The 16,124-nt window shown below is 46.1% G+C and overlaps 1 protein-coding gene across 4 annotated transcripts in view; it reads right to left on the bottom strand.

The window, feature by feature from the left end:
• Positions 1-16,124, bottom strand: part of SMYD1 (SET and MYND domain containing 1) — a 47,832-nt gene that overhangs the window by 18,414 nt on the left and 13,294 nt on the right. For 2 of the 4 annotated variants that reach the window (XM_069583189.1, XM_069583191.1), the window contains exons 2-6: positions 14,978-15,154; positions 11,825-12,038; positions 9,788-9,918; positions 6,991-7,029; positions 4,762-4,951 (exon numbers count right to left, since the gene is read on the bottom strand). In XM_069583189.1, coding sequence (XP_069439290.1) covers positions 4,762-4,951; positions 6,991-7,029; positions 9,788-9,918; positions 11,825-12,038; positions 14,978-15,154 — 751 coding nt within the window. The remainder of the gene's footprint in view (positions 1-4,761; positions 4,952-6,990; positions 7,030-9,787; positions 9,919-11,824; positions 12,039-14,977; positions 15,155-16,124) is intronic. The other 2 variants (XM_069583190.1, XM_069583192.1) reach the window with 1 other exon arrangement.

Raw genomic sequence — 16,124 nt, 5'->3', positions numbered from 1 at the left:
ATGGCAACCTACTCCAGTATTCTTGCCTGGGAAATCCCATGGACAGTGGAGCCTGGCAGGCTACAGTTCACAGGGTCACAAAGAGTCAGACACAACTGAAGCAACTTAGCACACATGCAAGAACGCAAAATAAATTAGATAAGAAACAGATATTCCATGACATAATAAGTAATTTAGTTTCTTATCTAATTTATTTTGAGTTCATTTGTACTAAATTTATAATTAAACTAATACCTTAACTTGGTTTCTGTAAAAAGAAACTTCAAAAGATTCAAAGAAATAACTACAGTTATTTCATTTAATTTCTGAAGGGAGAAAAGAAGATCTTGCATCTTAAAAATTAGGTAGTGGTAGAAGTAAGTTATGAAAAAATTACTCAGTCCAGGCAGCAGGTGGGAAGGCTGGCTGGCTTGCAGATAAGATACACATTAACCTGCAGGTTCTAGAAGGTCAGGGTAAGGGTGGGCACAGTAGCTTATTCCTTTCTGTTCCTCCTGTGGTACTGAGCTCGGTGCCCCACACATACAAGCCAAAACACGTTACCTGGAATATAGAACCTTTGATTCTGTGAAAATGGGGTTGTTCCTATAAAGAACACATTCCTGGGATTTCCCTGGTGGTGCAGTGGATAAGAGTTTGCCTGCCAATGTAGGGGACATGGGTTCAGTCCCTGGTCTTGGAAGATTCCACATGTCACTGAGCAACTAAGCCTGTGCGCCACAACTACTGAGTCTGCGTGCTGCAACTATTGACACCCGAGTGCTCTAGAGCCAGTGCACTGCAACGAAGAATAGCCCCCACTCACTGCAACTCAACGAGAAAGCCCACATGCAGCAATGAAGACCCAGCATAATCAAAAATAAATTAATAAGTAAACAATTTTTTTAAAAGAACACATTCCTGAGTGTTTTGTATCCTGCCCTGTGTCAGGACTGACTTCTCCTTGTACACACGTGGGTAACGTGTGTCTGTATGAGTGCATGTGTCACCTCTAATTTTAAGAATTAAATAAATTTAATTTTAATTTGCATACAGTGTTACATTCCCCTCCCAAATTCAATCCATATGTTTCAGTTCTAACCCCTAGTACCTCAAAACATGACCTTTTTTAGAAATAGGGTCCGTGCAGGTGTAATTAACTAAGATGGGGTCATACTTAATTAAAGGTGGCCCCTTCATCCAGTGGTACTGGTGTTCTCATAAACAGAATGCCAGGTAAAGAGAAAGATACATGCATGAGGGGAAGACCATGGAAAGAGGCCCAGGGCCATCTACTATCTAAGGAAAGAGGCCTAGAGCAGATACTCCTTTCATAGCCCTCAATAGGAACCAGTCCAGCCAAGACCTCAATTTCAAATTGTAGTCTCCAGAACTGGGAAACAATACATTTCTATTGTAAGTCACCCTGTATGGGGTCCTGGGTGTTATGGCAGCCCTAGGAAACAAACTCATATGTCAATGTTTGGCCCCTTAACTCTTTTCCCTTAAGAAAGAGAGCTCAGACTTCCCTGGTGGCACAGTGGATAAGAATCCACCTGCCAATGCAGGGGACACGGGTTTGATCCCTGGTCCGAGAAGATTCCACATGCCACACAGCAGCTAAAGCCCATGTGCCACAACTACTAAGCCTGCACTCTAGAGTGCACAAGCCACAACTACCGAGCCTGTGTGCCACAACCAGAGAAGCATCTAGAGCATGTGCTCTGAAACAAGAGAAGCCACCACGATGAGAAGCCTGAGCACTGCAACGAAGGGTTGCCCTGCTTACCACAGCTAGAGAATGCCTGTGTGCTGCAAGGAAGACCCAGCCCAACCAAACATAAATAAAGAAATGCTTCTAAAAAAAGGGATAGAGCTCAGCTAATCACAGCAGCTAAGATGCAGAAACAACCTAAATGTCCTTCAACAGACGAATGAATAAAGAAGATGTGGTGCCTATATACAATGAAATATTACTCAGAGATTTTAAAAGCCATGTGCCGCTCCATGGATGGACCTAGAGATTATCATACTAAAGCGAAGTAGGCCAGAAAGAGAAAGACAAACGCTATATGGTACCTCTTACATGCGGAATCTAAAATATGAGATGAATGAACTTGTCTACAAAATAGAAACAGACTCACAGACACAGAGAAGAGAGTTATGGTTGCCAAGGGGGCAGGGAGGGAAGGATTGGGAGTTTGAGGCTGGCAGATGCAAACTATTGTTTATAGAATGAATAAACAACAAAGTCCTCCTACATAGCACAGGAAACTATATTCAGTATCCCATGATAAACCATAATGGGAAAAAACAGGAAAAAGAATTATGTGTGTGTGTGTGTAGGCTTCCCAGGTGGCACTAGCGGTAAAGAACCTGCCTGCCAGTCCAGGAGACATAAGAGACACAGGATCTCAGGAAGATCCCCTAGAGGAGGGCATGGCAACCCACTCCAGTACTCTTGCCTGGAAAGTGCTATGGACAGAGAAGTTTGGCAGGCAGCAGTCCAGAGGGTCACACAGAGTTGGACACGACTGAAGCGACTTAGCATGTACACACACATGTATAACTGAATCATTTTGCTGTATACCAGAGACTAACACAACACTGTAAATCAATTATACTTCAATTAAAAAATAATAAATGAAAAAAAAAGAAATAGAGCTCCTTTCATATTTGTACATAAAGATATACCTCATGAGTTTTAGTGACTTTGAAGTATTGCCTTAACTTAAATATTTCCCTATTGGTGGTTATTTAGATATCATTCAATATTTTGTTGTTTCCAACAATGCCACAATGTCCTATCTCTTTACACATATACCCATGCATGTATGCAAGTATATCTGCAGGGTAATTCTTAGAACAGCTTGGTCAAAGGGTAAAAAAATATTACATATTAAAAATGAAAATAAGTTAGTGGCAAAAAAAAAAATTGTCTAGAATAGCCTGGGGATGAGAGAAATGAGTGGGGGAGAGTAGCACTGATGCCATAAGTAATTGAGTGGGTCCCACCCTCTGAACCTAGAAGTCAGTTTTGTTTGTAGCCTTTGCTCTAACCAGAGACAAGTGTCTGCCAACACACAGGGTGCAGCGTATGTGTGCGTGCAGTCACTTCAGTCGTGTCCGACTCTTTGCAACCCTATGGACTATGGTCCCCCAGGCTCCTCTGTCCAGGGGGTTCTCCAGGCAAGAATACTGGAGTGGGCTGCCATGCTCTCCTCCAACCCAGGGATCAAACCCGAGTCCCTTATGTCTCCTGCTTTGGCAGGTGCATTTGTTACAATAGTGCAACCTGGGAAGCCCAACAGAATACAGAAGTTAAGTTAATTCACAAGTATACTTGTGTCTTCAAATGCACTGATGGACTGTGCATTATACAGAAATACTGAGTTAGTTTCTCCAAGGAGTCTGGCACCCAGTTAAAAACCTATATGTGCTTTTTCAAAGCTGACTATAAGCTGTACCTGGCAGGCCACACAGGTAGGAGGGAAAGCTGCCCTCCCCACGAAAGACTTGGTGCAAGGCCAGTGCACCGAAGTCTCTGAAGGGAGGTGCAGCCAAGGGCTCAGGCCCATCCTGGCAGGTCACTCTCTTCACATATGGGCATTCCTGACCCAGGTGCCTTCATTCTTAAGTCTCTCTCTCTCTCTCTTTTTAATTGAAGTACAGTTGATTAACTGAGGTCTTGAGGTCTTCTTCAGGAGCCTCTACTGAGGCCTGCTTATTGTAAAAGTGGAGTTGAGGGAGATTTTCTTTTCTTTTTTAGTATTTTCTTGGCTGCACAACATAGCATGTAGGATCTTAGCTCCCAGACTGAGGATGGAACCCATACCCCATGCATTGGAAGCATGGAGTCTTAACCACAGGACCACAAGGGAAGTCTTTGGGGGATTTTAAGACATGCTTCCTCATTCTGACTCCGTATCCAGGACTTTTCCACTCCTAACTCTTCCCGCACCTCCCATCCCCTCACTCACATGCCTCAGGGTCCATAAAACTGCGGAGCCTTCAGTTCTGTGTCCCTCAGCAATGAGCCAACCCTCACATCTGTGCTGATCGACCTGACCCTCCACCTGCATGCCTTCCCATGGTGGGGGGTGGGGGGAGGAATGGACTGGGGGAATCGGCGCCCACTCTAGTCTCAGCCTCATGCTTTAACATTGTAGGAAGCTATAAAAGGCTTGCTGCTTTAATTGGCTCTTCTGACACCTAGCAGCCTAGCTCTTCCAATTCAGCAAGTCCCCGACCTCCTCATTGATAAGACTTTCCATGCTCAGTGGTTTCACCATTGATGAGGAAAGAGCTACTCAGGAGGTAAACATTTTAGCTAATCTCAATATCACCTAGTCTGCACATTGCCCATTTCCATAAGACTAGGAACATATTTGTGATAATCTGACAACAAATCTCTTTGCCCATCTGGTCTCTCTATGAGAAACTCTCTGCATCACTTAATGTGCAAGGGGCCAAGAAGAACTTAAATTTACTAAGTTTCTACTCTCTATGCCATTTCTTTTACATAGATCATCCTGTTTAATCCTCATAACAGCCCCTCACAGTGGATGTCATATTCCTATTTTACAACTGAGAAAACAGAGTTACTTCCCCAGACTCAAAAACTTGGCAAGCAGTGGCACCAAGACACCAGCTAGGACCCATCTGTGATGCTCTGTCCACCAATCAGCAAGGCAAGGGCATCTTAGTTAGCTGGGGAATCCACCCTTGTCCAGCTCTTGAGGAAGATGCTCAAAAGCACCCCAGTAGTGGGGCTGCATGTACCTTCGGGTCGTCTTTCACCCCCAGGAAGAGGTCATCCTTCAGCCCCTTCTGGCAATGCTCACATGTGCAGTCAAAGTAGTACTGTCTCTTCAGCTGCTTCTTGCGTTCTTCACTGATGTTAAGGAAGTCGATATAGGACACCGTCAGCTCCTCTCCTTCTGAGATTTTGCCCAGGGCTCGGAGCTCAATTCTGGACCAAGGTAAAGGAGAAGAGTCAATCAAATCCAGGGTGGGATATATGCTCTTCAAGGTTTCAAGGAGTTGAACCTCAAGGACAACTTCCACTAACAGTCTGAGAAAACATTCCTCCAAAAGGGGGAATTGTGACATAAAGGACAGTTTTCTGAATAGGTCTGTTCTGCTTGTCATAACAAACAAATCTGCTCCATTCAGTCTGTTGCTCTGAAATCAGCTCAAATAGACTCCCAGTAGAGAGCTGGGCTTGGTCATAAAAGCATATGAAGCTTCCATGTCTGCAATTATCCCTGTGCATTTAGCCACTGATTGTAACAAAGGAAGGGAGAAATAATAAGGTACAAACTTCAAGCAAGAGAAGACTTAATAGTCATGTCTGGTTAGCCAGGAATTGCTTCTCTCAGAAACACGCATATTCAGTTACCCACAATCTTAGCCCATTTTGTGTCTAATTATAAGCCCTGGCCTATCTAAACTTTTGGTCCAATGGTTCAGGCCAACATTAAATGGGGAGAGTTATGCTTGGAGATCTCTGAAGGCAACTAAAGGCTGGTTCTTTAGTAGCCCACTGCGTTTTTCACTTTTTTGTTTACTTGGAGACATGGATTTGGGGTTGAAGGGGGATTAGAGAAAGCAGATGACATTTCAACCACCTTCCAGCCTAGACCTGAGCCTCCAGTTACCTACAGCACTACACACCTCACCAGGTAATAGAGACAGAATGTGCTGAAGACAAAAGGCCGCTGCACAACTGACACCCAGCTAAGCCAAACCAGCAGAGACCAGCCCGTGGGCCTCTCAGCCATGCATCTTCTACCCACAAGGCCAGAAGCTATAGAAAGAGTAGTAAGCCCAGCAAACTGTGCTTCTGTATCTAAGCTGTGCTCCTGTAGCTCCCCAAGATCCTGGCACCTTCCTTCCCAGAGAGAACCCATCACCTAGAGAGTGAGTGGCAGAATGCGGAGGGCTAGGAAAGCATCTGCAGAGAGGTCCACGGTCATTCCCTTCACCTCCCAGAGAGGCTGAGTCAGATGCCATGTGAAAGGCAGGGGATGGTCTCAGTCAGAGGCAACACCTGTCACATGTTCTGAGGTGACAGCCCAGCAAGGAACAGCTGAATCACAGGGATGCGTGTGTCCAGGTATCTGAGGTGACCCCTTCTCTCACAGCGGGGTACACTGCCATGCCCAATAAATGTGACCATACACACACACACACACAACTTATATGGAGACCGGCAAAACTGTCATCTTTAGTCCCTTGTTCCCTTTCATCTCCACCCTAATTTTTGACTGTTACTGAAGGAGCGAAAAGCAAAAGGAGAGAAGGGCAAGATGACCTACTCACACAGCTCTGCTTAGAATCCTAATATATCCCAGCTACAGGGCATTGACCTCCTCATTTCACAGATGAGGATGCTGATACCCAGAGAGGTGAAGTAACTTCCCTGAAGGTCCCACAGCACTTTGGCAATGGGGCCAAGATTTTGAACTCAAGAGCTTTATTATATCACACTGGCCATTAATTCATATTTGGCCCAGAAGCCATAAAGAGAATACATGAATAAATACTTACCAAAAACATCACAATTACAGATACCATTTTTAGAACTAGTCTGAGTGAGAAATTGGAGGTCATGAACAAACACAGAGTCCTTTAGTAGGTCAGTAATATCAACAGTCCTCATTTCATGGTAAACAGGGTTTAGAGGAATCATGTGTATTTTTCTAAGAAGACGTGGCCCAGAAGGGACTGGCATACTTTGGAGTTGGAGGAGAGAAAGAAATGAGGAGTAAAAGAGAAGGAAGAAAGGGAGCAAAAGCAAGCACAGCACAGAAGGTAGTGGTGGGTGAGGAACAAGATGATTAACACAGATGCATTAAACATACAGCATTCAGCAAAGATGAGATTTGGGGGAGCAGACAGGCATTACAGATAGCAACCAAGGGGTCTCAGGAAGGGGCAGTCCCAGCAAATCAGGCACGTGAGGGAGATGGGTCAGAGGAACAGGGAGGTTTTCAAAGACTGACCCACCTCATCTGGGTATGAAACATGGATTTCACTGCCTCATGACTGAAAAACAAAACAGACACCCAAGTGGAAATCATTACCATCGGCTCGTCCCGTACAGCTAGCAATAGTGCACAGCATTCCAGGTTATGCCGTCAAAGCTTTGGCCAGCACAACCACCTCTCTCCCAACCCCTTCCAGCTGAGCTCCCTTGCCAAGACATAGCCTGGTATAATGGAAAGTACATTTGATATGGAATGAGAGGTTCTGGGTTCAAAAGGACTCAGCCTTGGGCAAGGTACTTCCCTTCCCTGGGCCTTGGTATTTTCATCTGTAAGCTGGCAATGAGACTGTCATAAGACAATGAATTCAAAAGTAGAGGGCTACCATATTTTTCCACAGCAGGGCAAAAAAATAAAAAAAGCATATGAACCATTCATGAAAGATGCTCCTGGTTGCCCAGTCAAGTTTGAATGCCAAATCATGGGCAAATTGGGCTTGGAGTAGCCCTTCAGAGACTTAGGGTCTTCTGAGTGGTTCACCAATAGGGCTTCAACTTCAAGTCACCAGGTGCATTGCCACCAAGAAGCAGAATCAAACAATCCTTGGATGGTTTACTATGGCTAATTTCTCTTTAAATTGAAAATTGAAGGCAAGAGGAGAAGGGGGCAACAGAGAATGAGATGGTTGGATGGCATTATTGACTCAATGGACATGAGTTTGAGCAAACTCCAGGAGATAGCAAAGGACAGGGAAACCTAGCGTGCTGCAGTCCATGGTGTCACAAAGAGTTGGACACGACTAAGTGACTGAACAACATCAATTTCTCTTTAATGAAATAAATATTCCTGCAGGCATTCTTCCATAAATAAGTAAGGTAGAGTGCTAAAAAACCATATGGGAAGCTACATATTATTATCTCTCTAAACAAGCATCTTGGGCATAAGGGTGGCCTCTTTTGATGTCTGTCTTGGGAAGAGTTTGAATGTGTCTGGAGACCAGTCACACAGGTAGTATGCAAAAATTGCTGGGATTAGAATTGAACTCTTAACACCACAACCAGTATTCTTTCCACTATGGCAGGCACCTAGACTGTTACTGCAAAGGCACCTTCTCTCATACAACAGCCAAGAAGCTCAGGTACCACATGCCTGCTCAAAATTAGTGGATGCTTCAAAGCCAGAGCAGACACCGGTGATGATCTGAAGAAAGGGCCCCCAGGTTTCTGTGGCTGTGACAAGAAGGGCATTGGGTCACCACCACTTATGGGAGGGGTACACAGAAAGACCAGTCCCACTTGTGAATTTGATCCTCTCTACCTACCAGGGTAACTCCAGACACCAGTCCTTCTGGGGAGGATTCCATGAAGTCCAGGCCAGGGACCCCAAGAGGTTTAAGAAGGGAAACACAAATATACTGGGAAAAGATTGTCATCTAGGTCCAAAATAAACTTTCCTGTCTTGAGTGACTTTCTCAAGTGCTCAAAAGCCTAATGTCATGCATGCCCTTGCTTTCAGAATTAGGAAGGAAAAGGAAATCAGAGTCCAGGCTCCACTGGAGCATAAGCTTGTTTCTTGGCTGAGAACCAGAAACCATTATCTTTGGGGGGAAACCTGCTCACTGTTGATGGCTTATAGTCAACTTGCATCATCATAAGAGCTCGTCTCTAACAGTAAAAGAAATATTTCTTAGGCCTTATATCCCCGGTAGCTCAGACAGTAAAGGATCTGCCTACAATGCAGGAGACCCGGGTTCCATCCCTGGGTCAGGAAGATCCCCTGGAGAAAAGAATGGCTACCCACTCCAATATTCTTGCCTGGAGAATCTCATGGATAGAGAAGCCTGGTGAGCTACAGCCCACAAGGTCACAAAGAGTCAGACACCAACTGAGTGACTAACACTTTTCTTCACAACCCCAAGGCTCCCCCAGTCTGAACCATGGACAACCAGGGTTCATCATGTTTTCGGACTCTTCTCCATTTGCACCCCACCCCAAGTTCTATTCTCTGCCTTTCAGTCCCCTGATCTGTGCCTTCCAGGGGGCGAGGCTGACCTCTGAAGTTTTCATCACCAGATTCTTTGGTCGTCTGGCTTCTGGTTTAGCCAATGGAAGGAGATCAGAAGGTGGGAGGAGAGAGAAATTGGGGTATTTAGTCTCTTGGCTCCCTCTCTGCCTGACTGCGGTTCCAGCTGTGGCTGGTTTCTCTACAGGCACAGCTGAGCTGTTGGGCTGGGGGACAAAGGGCCCCCTCCCATGGCTACAGCTCTCATCAGCCACAGGAACAGCACTTCCTGCATCACCCCTCTAGCTCTAGAGAAGGTCATGATTTCATGTTGCTGCCCAGACCCTGGACACCTCACCATTCTTTTGTCAGTTTCTTCAGCTTTACCCACACTTCTATCAATTGCCCTTTTATTAAATTCTCTTAGGGTAACCCTTGAGTGTGCCTTCTGATTTCTGCTGGTAACTTGACTAACACATGCTCCTGACAGGTGCCTTCTCAGCCAATGATGCTTTGCAATGACCCCTAGATAGAAAATCTCAGGCATCAAGTTCGAAATTACACAGTAGCTAGAGGCTTATTTAACGTATCTCAGCAACCTCAAGAAACATACAAAGACTCAGAAATCACTTTGCTACCTTCCTCATTACTTTGTCTTCTCTACACTTATTCTGGAATAAAATTTCAATTTTCTATCCAGATGAAATCCATGCTAGTTCAGGTCCAACAGTTTACTTTTGGTTTAAGTCAAATGTAGAGATGATACCCTACTGTCTCCCCATCCCCAGCACACCAACCCAAGTTAAAGACATACTCACTTGCCATTGTTAAATATGACAGTGCAGTTGGGCCAACAGTCATGGTTCACCAGGGCCAGGTTGGGGAAGACGCCCACGCCTACAGCCTGCAGGCCTCGCTGGTCACTGAGTGTGAAACCATTGCAGTTAATCTGCTCAGAAGAAAAGATGAGAGTCAGCTAACAGACCAGACTTAGTGCAGAACACTAACCAGCTGTTGAAAGTTTTTTTAAAAATAGAAAACCTGGTCTCATTCTGGAAATGCTTAGAGAGTTTGGAAACAAAACAGTTAGTCTCCTGATCTCTATGTGATTCCAAATGGCCCTCAAGATTAGTACCATGAGAGAGTCTCAATTTACACCATTACCTTGAAAGTCTGGGGTAGCTGTATTCTTAAAAAGTCCAAGACGGGAATTCTCCTGTGGCCCAGTGATTAAGACTCATTGCTTTCACTGCCATGGGCAGGGGTTCAGTCCCTGGTTAGGGATATAGGATCTCACAAGCTACACAGCAGCACCAGAAAAAGCCCCGAACTTCCTCTTATGTTGCAGAGATTGTGTACAATAATAAAATAATATCTGGGACACTGGGATGGTTAATTTTATGTCAATTTGGCTGGGCTGTGGTGGCCAGATTTGGTTAAACATGATTCCATATGTTTCTAAAAGGCGTTCTTTGGATGAGGTGAACATTTAAATCGGGAGGCTTAGAATAAAGGTGGTTAGCCTGCACAATGGAGGTGGGCCTCATATAATCAGTCAAAGACCTTCATAGAGCCAGACTGGTTCCCCAAGGAAGAAGGAATTCTTTCAGCAGACTGCCTTTGTACTTGAAACACAATTCTCCTTTTTGGGTTTTCAGCCTGCTGGCCTAACCAGCAGCCCCTACAATCACAAGAGGCAGTTCATTAAATCTCTTTCTCATTGGCTCTCTCTCTTTCTACACACACACACCCTTGTGGTTCTGTTTCTCTGGAAAACTCTATTACAGAAGCTCTGGCACATGGGGAGGACTCAGAGGTGCTGAGCATGATCATACTATTTTATTACAAGAATTCCCTCCTCAGCCCACTCACCAGCAGCCCAGAAGGCACTCAGCCTGCCAGATGAGAGACAAGTTCCCATAGCCCACAGCCTGAGTCTGCTGACCCACTGGGCTCCCATTCCCTCCTCCCTCATGACTTCAGGAGGCCTGGATTTGTGGCTCAAGACAGCGCTCTCCAGAAAGCCCCTACTCTCCTCTCCCTGGGTCCCCAAGATCAGCCCATTAGATCTGGAAAAAGAAAGAATCTTATTTCCAAAGTGCCTGGTCAGCAAGAAGAAATAGTGATTGGATCTTCATTTTATTTTCTTTCAAGATGGGGGGTGGTGGTGGTGGACCATGTTTAGTCTTTATTGAATTTATTACAATATTGCATCTGTTGTTCTGGGTTTTTTGGCCATGAGGCATGTGGGGGTCTTAGCTCCCTGACCATGGATGGAACCCATGCCCCCTGCATTGAAAGACAAAGTCTCAAGCACTGGACCACCAGGGAAGTCCCCCTGGGTCTTCATTTTCAATGTGGAGTAGAGAAAGTATAGGAAATGCAGATGAACAAGAGAGTAAATCACCATCCAAACATGCGATGGGAGATAAAGAGTAGTTTTCAGGTGGGATGTTGATTTCAGACGCCACAGGAATGACCTCATAGTAAAGCAAGACCAGAAAGAGAACTGAGTGAGAGCTCCTCATCTAAGGCCTCCTTCACCCTCCAGAGCTATTCTTGGCCTCCCCAGTCACACTTTCTCTTCTGATGCAGATCATGTTTAAAGTGTTTATTGAATTTGCTACAACATTGCCTGTTTTGTTTGGGGGTTGGTTTTTTGGGTTTTTTTTGGTCACGTGTGATCTTAGCTCCACAACCAGGGATTGAACCTGCATCCCCTGCTTCGGAAGGGGAAGTAGTGACCACTGGACCACGAGGGAAGTGCCTCCCCTTCCTCTCTGACCTGGCAGCGCTGGGGTCGCTGCCCACCTCCACCCCACGCCACAGCCCACGTTGAGCGAACTCTTACGCACCACGCCGAAGATATGGGAGATGTACTGCATGCTGAACTGCTGGCTCTGTGGCGGCCAGTACTGCAGGAACGTGTCCACGTCCAGCCGCAGCTCCTTCTGCTCCTCCTCCCCGAAGTGCTCCACGTGGTTCTGCAGGTCGTCCACGGAGACCAGGCACCCCTCAGTGAGCCCGCTACCTTCTCTCTCCACCCGCCACATGATGCGTGCCGCAAGCCTGTGCAGAAGGGTGGAGTGAGTGAGGCCTTGCTGTGATCATTCTTTCCACAACCACTTGCTGAGTGCCTCCTGCTGCCTGGCGCGGTGTCGGGCTCAAGGTAACAGTTCTGAACTAGATGGATGGAATTTCTTGTGTCGTGAAGCTTCTTAGAGTGGTGGTTGGTGGTTTAATCACTAAGTCCTGTCTGACTCTTGCAATTCCATGGACTGTAGCCCGCCAGACTCCTCTGTCCATGGGATTTCCCAGGAAAGAATACTGGAGCGGATTGCCATTTCCTTCTCCAGGGGATCTAACACACCCAGGGATCAAACTCTTGTCTCCTGCATTGCAGGTGGATTCTTTACTGACTGAACTACTAGGGAAGCCCTCTTAGAGTCGGGGAGACCTAAGCTGAAAAGATAATCTAAACTGGTGCTAAGTGCTGTGCCCAAAATCAAACAGGGTGACCTGAGCGGGAGGGGGAGGGGAAGCCAAGGTGCTCAGCGGAGGCTGGAGGAGGCGCACAGGGCTGCCAGTGGAGTGAACAGGAGCCAACTCTGTGCAGATGGGGAAAGAGCAGCAAATACAATGGCCCTAAAGAGAGGGAGAGAGCTTGGCATGATTAGAAGCAGCAAAGTGGGGACTTCCCTAGTGGTCCAGTGGTTAAGACTCTGAACTTCCACAACAGGGGACATGGGTTTAGTCCCTGGTTGCGGAGCTAAGATCCCACATGCTGCAGGGTCCAGTGAAAAGAAACAGGGGGAAAAAGAAACAGCAAGGTGCTGGGGCTAGGGAGCAAGGAGAAGAAAGCAAATAAAGGTAAAGACGGAAGCGGAAGCCATATTGTATGGTCTAGGAAACCATGAGAGGGGTCTGGGGACAGAGTGAGGTCCAGTTACCTGTTGTGGGGCCCTCAATGGGAAACCTTAAAAAGAAGGGCTAGCTTTTTGGTTTAGAGCTAAGATGGTGCCTGGCGGAAGAGAGGAGGGCCCGGCTTAAGTTGTTTGTCAAAATTTTTGATTGGCTCTCTTGATTTCCGTGCACGTGGACAACGCGTGATCACCATAGACCCCTGTCATGATGTAAGCACGTGGTAATCTGACCTTTAACTTGATTGGTAGAACTATGGAAAGTCCCTCGCAAAACGCCCCTGCTTGCCTATGTAAACCAGGAGCTTACGACAATAAAGCGGAACTGCTTAGACAGAACCCCTGTCGCGTCTGATTGTCTCTCGCTCGCGGAGGGGCTGGGTTGGCGGACAGCAGGCTCACTTTTCCTTGGGACCCCTCAGCTCTGCTGAGGGAAGTTCCACTGCCTCTCTCTTTCTGCGGAGCGCCCCCCGCAACCTGTGTCTCTCCTGACCCTGCAGCTGAGATGAGCACTGGAGAAGTTTGATGACTCCACTTCTTACTGTGTGACTCTGGGCAAGTTGCTTGCCCTCTCTGAACCTCTCCAATGGCGAGTAAAGTGCGGGTAATACACATTCCCTGCCATGCTAACCTCCAGAGTGCTGGTTCTCATACTGCTCTCCCTTTACAGAAGGCAGGAAGAGACCAAAGAAAGAGGCCCACCACTCCAGATTGGTGGTGGCATTCTGAACCTGCAGGGCACTCACTTAGAAAGCTTGTCTTGGGTGACCACAGATAAATAGATCTTTCACGATATACATGTATAGCAAATCAACACAATGTACAATACATTTAAAATATCAATATCTTATGACTTAATTACACCTCAATAAGAGGGAAATTTATAGATAAATAAAATTTCACATGAAATTACAAAAAGAAGGAGTAGGGGAAAAGAAGAAGTAAGATTTCAACAGATGGAACTAGGGAACAGGGGATGGGGAAGCTAACTAAGCAATTTCATTTGGCAGTTTCCCATAAGTTACTCTGGGCTTTAACTTCACAGTTAAAATGCTCAGTTCAAATGCTCCAGCATCACCATCCCCATCTCCTCCACTCTCCATTGCCAGCTTCATAAGCACCTACCTGCAATCTAGCATCAGGTCCTACCCTGCTGGAGCCTCCTGCACTTGGTAGCTCTGGAATTAAGGTATTGGCGCAGAGATTTTTACAAATGCAAATGCCTTTCAGGTGTAGAGTCCAGAGAGCTAGTGTACAACCATGGGGATTAGTGGAGCTGTGATAATTTGAAAAGTTCTGTTTTTTTTTTAAAGAGGTTAGTTGCTATTGAGCTTTCATTTTGCCAAGTCTTCACGTTTTTTCAAGAGAAGCCAGAAATCTTAATTTTTTTAATGTGTAACTTCCTAATTTTTTGACAAGCAGGTCAGTTTTTAATTGATTTTTGTTAGAGTGTACTTGATTTACAGCATTGTGTTAGTTTCAGTTGCTAACCATAAGTTTGTTTTCTACATCTGTGACTCAATTTCTATTTGGTAAATATATTTGGACCTTTTTTTTTTTTTTAGATTCCTCATATAAGCCATATTATATGATAGTCAGGTCAGTTTTTTAAAATTAAACATTGAGGAGCCACATAGAACAAGTCTGCAGCCAGCTCCACCCAGTGAAAATTCCCTCATAAATGGGCTTCCCAGACCAAGTGGGGCGGGGCTTCCCTGGTGGCTCAGATGGTAAAGAATCCACTCACAATGCGGTATACCTGGGTTCGATCCCTGGGTTGGGAAGAGTCCCTGGAGGAGGGCATGGCAACCCATGTCAGTATTCTCATCTGGAGAATCCCTGTGGACAGAGAAGCTTGGCAGGCTATAGTCCACGGAGTCGCAAAGTGTCGGACACAATTGAGTGACTAAGCACAGCCCAGACCAAGGGAGAGCACAGAAGCAGCACTCATAATCTCTTTGGGGCTTTCTCCTGACTTGCTCTCAGCCCAGCTTGCTTGGACCGAGGCGTGGTGCCCCTGCTGCCGCCTCGCTCCTCGCCTGACATTTGGGAATCCAAAGCCCCCCCCCCTCAGTGCCCAGCTCTCACCTGATGTTCTCGTTGGGCACCTTGCCATATCTCTTGATGGCCGAACATTCATTCTTGTGGTTCAACCAAGCATCCTTCTGGCAGGTGCGGTCACAGTAGTGGGCAAACTTGCACTGTCCACATCGATGGAGCTTCTCCTGCCTCTTGAAGCAGGTGTGGCACACAACATTCACCAGGCTGGAAACAGAGGGAGAAAACTGTGACCTTGGGGCACCACACCAGCTGTTGGGAGACTGGCATTTGAGTATGGGCTCAGTGGGCTGCCCTTGTCTTTCTCAGCTTCAGAGTCCCACCTTTCAAAATGAGGGGCTTGGGTTTCCAAAGGTCCCTTCCAGCTGTAACCATTCTTTTTTATAATTCTGTTTATTTATTTTTGGCCCTTCTGGGTCTTCACTGCTGCGAGGGCTTTCTCTAGTTGCAGCAAGCAGGGGCTACTCGTTAGTTGCAGTCCCAGGGCTTCTCATTGTGGTGGCTTCTCTTGTTGCAGAGCGCAGGCTCTAGGGCTGCAGTAGCTGTGGGACTCAGACTCTAGAGCACAGACCCAGTAGTTGTGGCCCATGGGATTGGTTGCTCCACAGCATGAGGGATCTTCCCAGATCAGGGATTGAACCCATGTCTCCTGCATTGGCAGGTGGATTCTTTATCACTGAGCCACCAAGGAAGCCCTGTAACTATTCTTTTGGCAGATATTTTTCAGTGAAACTAATGAAGGAAATGCTGTTGAACTCTGCATATAAACCCTTCAGTTTAATTCAGTAAGTATAGATTTATGACCTGTATGTGTTAGGCCCTGGGACTATCACAAGTTCTGGAGGAACAATTGAACCTGGGGTCACCAGGCAGCCTGAGCAGCACTATAAGAGGAGACACAGGGTGTTCCTGGATCACAACGTAGGAGTTCCCCTTTAGGAACCGGGGACTTTGTCTTCTAAGCCAAGGGAGTGGGTGGAAATTCCTCATAGTGCTCTTGCTGAGAGTCACAGGTCATTAGCACCATGGCATGGGAGAGAGCATTCTGTGTCACGTGTCCTTCTCGTTGTTGAAATAGACTGTCCTTTTCTCCAAAGAATAAAAAAGTCATAATTATCTACAGTATAATGGGACATGACCTGTTTTACCCAAAATGACATCTACACATTTATGTCAT

Source organism: Ovis canadensis, chromosome 3, assembly GCF_042477335.2.
Source record: "Ovis canadensis isolate MfBH-ARS-UI-01 breed Bighorn chromosome 3, ARS-UI_OviCan_v2, whole genome shotgun sequence".
Taxonomy (NCBI): domain Eukaryota; kingdom Metazoa; phylum Chordata; class Mammalia; order Artiodactyla; family Bovidae; genus Ovis; species Ovis canadensis.
This window is presented reverse-complemented; position numbering and strand designations above follow the sequence as displayed.